The sequence below is a fragment of the Austrofundulus limnaeus genome, unplaced genomic scaffold (assembly GCF_001266775.1).
Source record: "Austrofundulus limnaeus strain Quisiro unplaced genomic scaffold, Austrofundulus_limnaeus-1.0 Scaffold2, whole genome shotgun sequence".
Lineage (NCBI taxonomy): Eukaryota > Metazoa > Chordata > Actinopteri > Cyprinodontiformes > Rivulidae > Austrofundulus > Austrofundulus limnaeus.
In genome coordinates this window covers 8,967,936-8,975,528 of record NW_013952404.1, presented here as the reverse complement: position 1 = coordinate 8,975,528, position 7,593 = coordinate 8,967,936, and the positions used below count along the sequence as shown (strand labels likewise).

The 7,593-nt window shown below is 40.9% G+C and overlaps 1 protein-coding gene across 1 annotated transcript in view; it reads right to left on the bottom strand.

Moving 5' to 3' along the window:
• si:ch211-15d5.11 (nuclear receptor coactivator 7) overlaps positions 1–7,593 on the bottom strand; it is a gene marked incomplete in the record, with an annotated part of 12,911 nt that overhangs the window by 2,819 nt on the left and 2,499 nt on the right. Inside the window, 9 exon segments of the mRNA XM_014014922.1 lie at positions 89–205; positions 303–474; positions 1,916–2,054; positions 2,135–2,451; positions 2,547–2,731; positions 2,812–2,943; positions 4,030–4,200; positions 4,646–4,720; positions 6,955–7,028. Coding sequence (XP_013870376.1) covers positions 89–205; positions 303–474; positions 1,916–2,054; positions 2,135–2,451; positions 2,547–2,731; positions 2,812–2,943; positions 4,030–4,200; positions 4,646–4,720; positions 6,955–7,028 — 1,382 coding nt within the window.

The following is a 7,593-nucleotide window of genomic DNA, read 5'->3' as shown; positions in this document are numbered from 1 at the left end:
GGGTCCTCCGGAGGACCCGGCCTGTCGTTTTGGACACAGCCAAAGTCTCAAGAAAACCGGTCAGAAACAGGAAATGATGGCTGCTCACCTCCCTGATGTGTGACGCTCCTAAAATGTGGCTGCCCTCCACCACATGACCGAGGCCTTCAGGTTCCCTGTCAATCACCAGACTGGCTTTGTCTTTACTCTCCTCCATCAGCACCATCTGCAGGGAGAAAAAAACGAACAGTGGCCAGTTTGAAAAAAGTCTAACATCTGTGTCTTCTTGTTTGACCCTATGAGACCAAAATAAACCCACTCACCTCCCAGTCGTCCCCCGAGCTGAACTGCGTCTGGAACGCCTCTTCCTCCTCCTCCTCCCCTTTGTCCTCGATAAGAACAAACCCCTCTTCATCGTGGTCCCCTGCTTCCTCTCCCTCGAGGATACGCAGGTCCGGCCGGAGGCGCTTCAGGTAGGTCCGCAGCTCGTCGGAGCTGCAGCGGGAGCAGAACGCAGGATTACAGGAAGTCACAAAGAGCCAGTTTTCTAAAAGAGTTTCCTCGTAAAATTACGCTCTGAGAGGTTGGAGGTTTGCTTCAGCCTTTAACCAGGAAGAGCCTGTTCAGATTAATAATCTCTGTTTTAAGGCAGCACCCAACAGACACAGTTACAAATTTACACAGTTAAAACACAGACAAGGTTCAAAGTCGTTCAAACCCYTGCATTAAATTAAATCAGCTTCAAGTAATCTCAGTTCAGCTTTAAAAGTCCTCAAAGATATGAAATCTCCATATTTCATGCATGAGGTGAACAGAAGGCAACAAGAGATTTGTTGAGCAAAAATAAGGATCAGCGCTTCAAAGGACAAAAATTTTAAACACAAATCTTCTGTGATTTGTTTGCACTCCAACTGTGTGTTGTGACTGACTCACAGCTACTACCACGCTGAAGTTTAGCTCTATTTTTGTAAAATTAACTCAAGTTATACCCATTTATGTGTGTTTAATGATTAGCTGGCTGTGGGTAACTTCAAACGTTAATCAGTGGCAAATACATATTCGCTCATTACATTTAGCTAATTTAATAAAAAAAATTGATACTTTTTTTAATATATTTTGGTAACAGACAAATGAAGACATGCACAGAAAAATATCATTGACAATGAAAACAAAATTGAGAGTTTTAGAAAGAAACTTAGTCTATTTTTATGACGATAATCTTTAAAAACAACAACAACAACAACAACAACAACAACAACAACAACAACAACAACAACAACAACAACAACAACAACAATAAGATAAGCTTGTACAGCCATACTTTACAAAATTACTGTGCTCCCTTGGTGGGCTGGACGGATGTCACCTGGCCCGCAGGCCACCAGTTGAATAACTCTGCACTAAGGTTTTAAACTGAACTGTTTTGTAAATCTGCTGAGCTTAAATCTCTGCTGTTAAGAATTTAAAGAAAAAAAAATGTTTCATTGATGATTTCTATAGCAGAGGTTCTGAAATTGGGGTCCCAGGAGCCCCAGAGGTCCACAAGCTGTGGCTTGGAGGTCCTCAAAACATTATAATAAGTTGTTTTTGGTTTTTATTTAAAAAATGCATAAATGCATATGTGGAACAACGTACAAGTAAAACWAACATACTAAACCAAACAAAAAATAATAATTAGTCCCATGTAGGGGTTAAAATGGTAGTAAATTATTTTTAAATCAGCACGAGTTTTATGAGGTGGTCTCTGGATATGTTTCACCCCAGACTCAAACCATTTGAGAACCTCTGTTCTAAAGCAAAAATGAATCTGATGAGTCAAACGTTTCAGTTTCTACYGATTTTACACAAGGCATCACTTTTTCTGCTCTGCGGCTCATGAAAATGTTCACACCGTGTAAAACTAAAACTTTCTTAGATGTTTGTTTATTTATTTTACCTTTCCTGCGACAGAGCCAGCCAGGTGTCCCTCCTGGGTAAAGTTTTGGTTGAACCTTTCTTCTTTCCCGCAGGCGACTGAACCCGCAGCCGCACAAACACCCAACCCCCGAGACTCCCCGACGACYTCCTCCGAGGAGCTAAAGGATCAGCAGATTTCAAGTGAAGGGCGTGTAAAATGAGAAAACGTCACACTCATCAGGCAGGACGTCGGTCACACCTGCGCTCCGAGTCTTCACGGAGGACTTCTCCGTCTCTTGGCCTCCGCAGCAGAAAGTAGTGGCGCTGCTCAGGACCGCCAGGCCGCCCGCAGACTCCTCGGACAGCACCTCCAGAGGGCCGGCGTCCAGCTCCCGCTCGGCCTCCACCATGTCCCTGCTCTCTGCCTCCTCCTCCTCCTCCTCCTCAGAAACAACCTTGGACTCTGATAAAACCAGAGCTGGACGAGACTCGAACTCTTTATGGTTTCTGAGGCCGCCCGCTCGGCTTTTAGCGTTTTTGAGCTTCCGGAAAATCCTCTTTCCTTTTCCTTCTCTCCTAAAATGAAAGCAACAAGCAGTGGCTGCACAAGGCTTTTCTTTTTTCTGTGTAATATTAAATTTTGCAATAAGAAAGAGCAACTCCCTGCTGACCTCTGCTGGCAGGTGTTGAAGTGAACGTGTGAAATGTCCGAGAAGAAGGAGACAGATGCCAGCGTGTCTACAGAGCATGACAGATGGTAATCCTCGCAGCCGTGCTCCTTCACCAGAGGATGGGTCTTACTCGGGTCGAAGAAGATTTTATTGGACGTCACCAACAGGATACCCGCCACCACGCCCTGACAGGGACAGAAACGTTGCAGTTAAGTTTATCGTCGTCTGTAAAAATTCAAATCMGAGCGGCGTTCCTTCTCCCCACCTTGCCGTCAGTGATGTAGCGACAGATCAGTTTGAGGTACAGCACGGCCTCCGGACCCTCTCCCTGACAGCATTCTGGCGGAAGTGCCAAGAGGCAGAGCTGTCCATCAGGCAGCGAGACCGCCTCCACATCCTGTCAGCAACACAGTCACACTCTTTCCAATTATGCAAGAATTAACTTTTTTTTGCAAGAAAATACAAAAGATTGATCGCAGCTTTGCAAAGGCAACTAAAATCAATATTTGAAAACGTTGAGACTTAAAATAAAAATAAAAACAGAATGCAATGTTTTGCAAAGCTCATAAACACATATTTTGTTCAGAATGAAGAATAATCCCATCAAATATTTAAACTAAACTAAACTAAAGAGGAGATGGACGACTCACACAGTTCAAAGCCCTGCTTCTCTGAAGGTATAGGGGTGCATTACTGCCTGTGATATAGGCAGTTTGCACATTTGGAAAGGCACCATCAATTCAGAACAGTACATAAAACAACAACAGGGAAAACTCAGAGCTGTCGAACAGCTTGAATTCTACAAAGAAAAAAAAAAACGAGACAAAACTTCCTTTAAAAACTGAAGTTCCTCGATGTTTACATGCTTCACATTCGTAAACAACATCTCCTATGTGGAGATGTGCTGCTACCTTAAAATTCAAAATAATTCAATGTTCTAGTTTAAACATTTGCAACATATTTATTAAATTCAATAGTGACTAAAATACGTGTTTATGAGGTTTGTAAATCGTGTTTTGTACAATTTRTCATTTAAAAAAAATGGGGGCTGTAAGGAAATAAAAAAGTTGGACTTTAGTTTTTACAGCTTGACGTTTTAGACCAGAAGAAAGTTCTGTTCTAAATCTTTGAAATTCTCCTGTTGTTTCACTTCACTTATTCCTGCTGAAAGCAACAGATTTTACTTTAGGTCAGCTGTAGTGCCCCGCTTCATGGAGCAAGTCCTCCAGAGATCGCACAGGTTTTCAAGGCGCTTCTGCTGCGTCGCCTGCTCTTTGCAGCTGTCTGCTGTTTGTTGTGTTGCKGTAGCTGTGTGCTYACCYGTGGAGGTGTTCAGTTTAACAGATTTTTTTTAATCTAAAGTTGTCCATCGTATTCCTAAAGTTCAGTGTAAATAAAAGGTTCTGCTGTAAAAAAAAAAAGTGTTATAAACGTACACAGACATGTTTCTAAACACAGAACATGCAGTATGTTTTCCACTCACCAGTAATTTGTCATACTCTGCCTCTGGCGAGGGGGACTGAGGCAGAGCGCTCAGTGTCTCCAAACAATCTCGATCCTCCTCCTCGTCTGGTTTCTCTTTTGGTTCCGAGTCCAGTTCTGGCTGAGAGGACCCTTCACCGATAGAGGTACTCTTCACCTTCGAGACCAGCTGCTTCAGAAGGGAAGCCATGATAGGGTTAGCTCTAAAAAWGACACGAACTCGCTGTGAAACCCAGTGACGGGAGCGATCACTTCCCCTTTCAACGTTTCCCCTCCTCTCTGTGTGTTTGTAGTCACATTTGTGCTCAATTAGGAGCTATGTGGGCAGTAGACGTGACTGTAAGCGTGGACACACAGTCTCGGATCTACAGAATCCACGAGCTTAAAGTGACTTCAAACTAAAAGCGTCTCYTGATCAGTCGGATTTTGCTCATGAATAAATGCTCTGAWGCTAAATCGTTAATTCAGAAAGAAGGCATTTCAAATCAAAATTGGTTTATTATATGTATACAAACACTAAATGAGTCAGCTGTTATCATGTGCTCACAGCTGAATAATAGATGATGGATGAGGGTAGCAGATGTTCGGTGTGTGCAGTTACTGGAGGACGGCTTTACCTTTTCCTCCCGCGAGGACACGTCACCTCTGTTGAACTGTGAGGAAACGCTGAACACCGTGTCACCTGGGACGCCCTGCGTGTGGAAAAAAACATCAACGTTTTCTATATTTCACTTGGAGTAAAAAAAAAAAAACCACCATTCACACACATCTCACTCTGGTAGAATGGATTCAACTCCAGTGTGGAGACTGGAGTTCAGTGAATGCGTCGCATAAACCGCTCCACAAAAGGCTACGTACACACCTTCAACCTGAGACGTTCTGTACTTTTTGAAAATAATACCTGCGCACAACGAACACTAAATTGCCGTTTATGTTTACGACAACAGTAACAGTTGGTGTCATGGTCAGATCTAATCTTGTGAAGRGATAACTGTTAAAAATATTTCCAGTAATAGCTTAACAGTCACACTTCTTTCAGGGCTTTTGTAATTTCTTTGGAGAAACAAAACAAAACAAAAAAAAACAGCTTCAGCTCATGACTGCTGGTGGATTACCTCACACTAATTATTTGTTGCATTACTTCTCAAAGCACAGACGGAGGAATTAAGACTTACCTGAGKAGTGGTGTACTGATACTGATACCAGCTTTTATTAAAGTACTCATACCCGTACAGTGTATCTGTWTCGATACTCCATTCATTCTCTTACTGATTACATTTCAAGTCAAAAGTTTGTCAGCTCCATGTTTAAGAAGATTATACAAGTTCAAATACCTTTTAGATTTTTCAACAGTATATACATATCACACTGTATATTTAATTTGATTTGATTTGAGCTAGAGGCTGTAGGCCTTGTTCTAAATTAAAAAAAAGTGTTTTTAAAGTCATTGTGTATCAGTACTCYGTGTCAGCCTGTACCCAGAGCCCTAGAGATATAGCCCACATAGGGCTCTGCGTGTACCCAAACTTAATTACTCGTACWTGTACTCGGTTTGAGTAAAAACTCCCAGTTAWGAGTATCTGTAAGCAAAATATTWAAAGAGCAGATTCCAAGGGAACMCTCAAGAAATAATCACAGAAAGTACAACTGATTAAATTTCAGTTATCATAACTCCATTCTAAATGGCCGCTGCTGCCAAACGATTAAAAAAAGGACTAAAACTCAGTCAGTTTTACAGATACTGACCTAAAATCTGATGTGGTAGTAGCTGAGAGTCAATCAAAACCCATAATCAAAGTGTGACATTTTGCAAAGTCACTTGAAATGGCACATATTTGTTTTTAGGGTTTGACCAGCATGGKTATAAATTGTCAACACAAGACYATTTTAGTCTAAAACTCTGGAAACACCAAACCTTGACACTTTCAACACGGTGCTTTATAACACAATAATGTAGTTATTAAGTGTCCTTTCTTTATCTTTTTTTCCATTTTTGTCACAAAAATGTTTTCAACTCCTTTTGTACTTTTTAGAAAGAACATCATGTTTTTTTTCTTTGTAGCCTGCAACAACTAAGTGGCCACTTGGAAGATTTTGTATTTAATTTAAAAAGTAAAAGCACAGGAAATGAGTCCAGAAACTTAAAAAATTACAGCTTCAGACACGCAACGCCACTTGTTATAAATCATTTAGTTTGTGGTTTGGAATGAATTGACGCTAAATCACTTCTAACGTCTGTGAGTAAATTATCTGATGAGTTCTGTGAACAAAAGTTATGTGTGTTTGCAAACAGAATAATCCAGTTAAAACTGTGGGAGTTGTTGTAAATGTCYTCTGCTGACCTAAAGGAATTTACCGGCGTCGGACAGAACCACATAAAATCACTTCTCTTTATAAGTGGGTGTGAGCCCATCGGCTTCTGACGTGTCTGTTTTTATAAATACTGACAGTAGGGGGGTAAAAAGAGAAATATGATGATGTATGATGATGAACAAGGCTTACAAAATCAATCTTTTACAGAAAGAGCTTCATCACTAGATGTGAACATTCAGAACAGACAAGAAATTAAACTCACGTTTCCTTTCCTAAACTGAGAATAACAAGTTCAGTAAATATTAACAAAAAAAAGTTGGCAAATACCTTAGAATAAGTGTCTGAAAACACATTCCTTCGGCTGTATTTGTTCCAAAAGCCATTAAGCAGGCTCTGCTTCCCCATGGTGTCAGCTCAGCTCTGAACCTTTGGACACTCTCTATCTAAATCTTACAGGACCATAAATTGCAAAAGCTCTTACAAATCCCAAACTGCTTCCTCTTAGCAACCCTAATCAGATGTCACACACGTAGCAACAGCTCCCCAGCTGTCCTTGCTTTGCAGATGAGCGACTCACTGTCCACGAGTTATAGAKTAAAGTTTATAAACTCACCTCGCCGCTTGTGCTGCCATCTGACGGTCCAGCTACTTTAGACACTAAAGTGCTGTTTAGATCCCAGGAAGTCCCTGTGAACGAACACAAACCTGTATGAAAATAACTCTTCAACAGGATTTAAATTATATGTAAACTCAGGAGCCACTTCCTCCTGCGTCTGTTTTTTTTCTCTCTACAGGATAAATTAGGCTGAATCTTTTTTTAAATTATTTCATTTGGAGTACACAAAAAATACAAATAAATAAAAACAAGAACTACAACGTCAAATGAAAAGGAGCAGAAAGAAGAAAAAAATCTTATAGCATCTGCCCCCACTTAAAAGAAAAAAATATCTCAAAGCACGACCAGCCTGCGAATATTCATTAATAACAGGGATGCACCGATATGAAAATTTCAGCCGATATCGATATCCGATATAATTATTGCTGTTATGGCCGATAACCGAAATTTACCGATATTACACAAACACACAAATTATATTAAACATACACACAACACACTTTGGTCTTTTTTGATACGGTAAATAAATGACCAGACCTCGGACATGGCTCCCTACTTCAGTTATTCCTGTTACGCAGCATCAGTATCACTATCATGATCAAACAAATGCCGCTCAACCAACCATCTCCCCTCCCA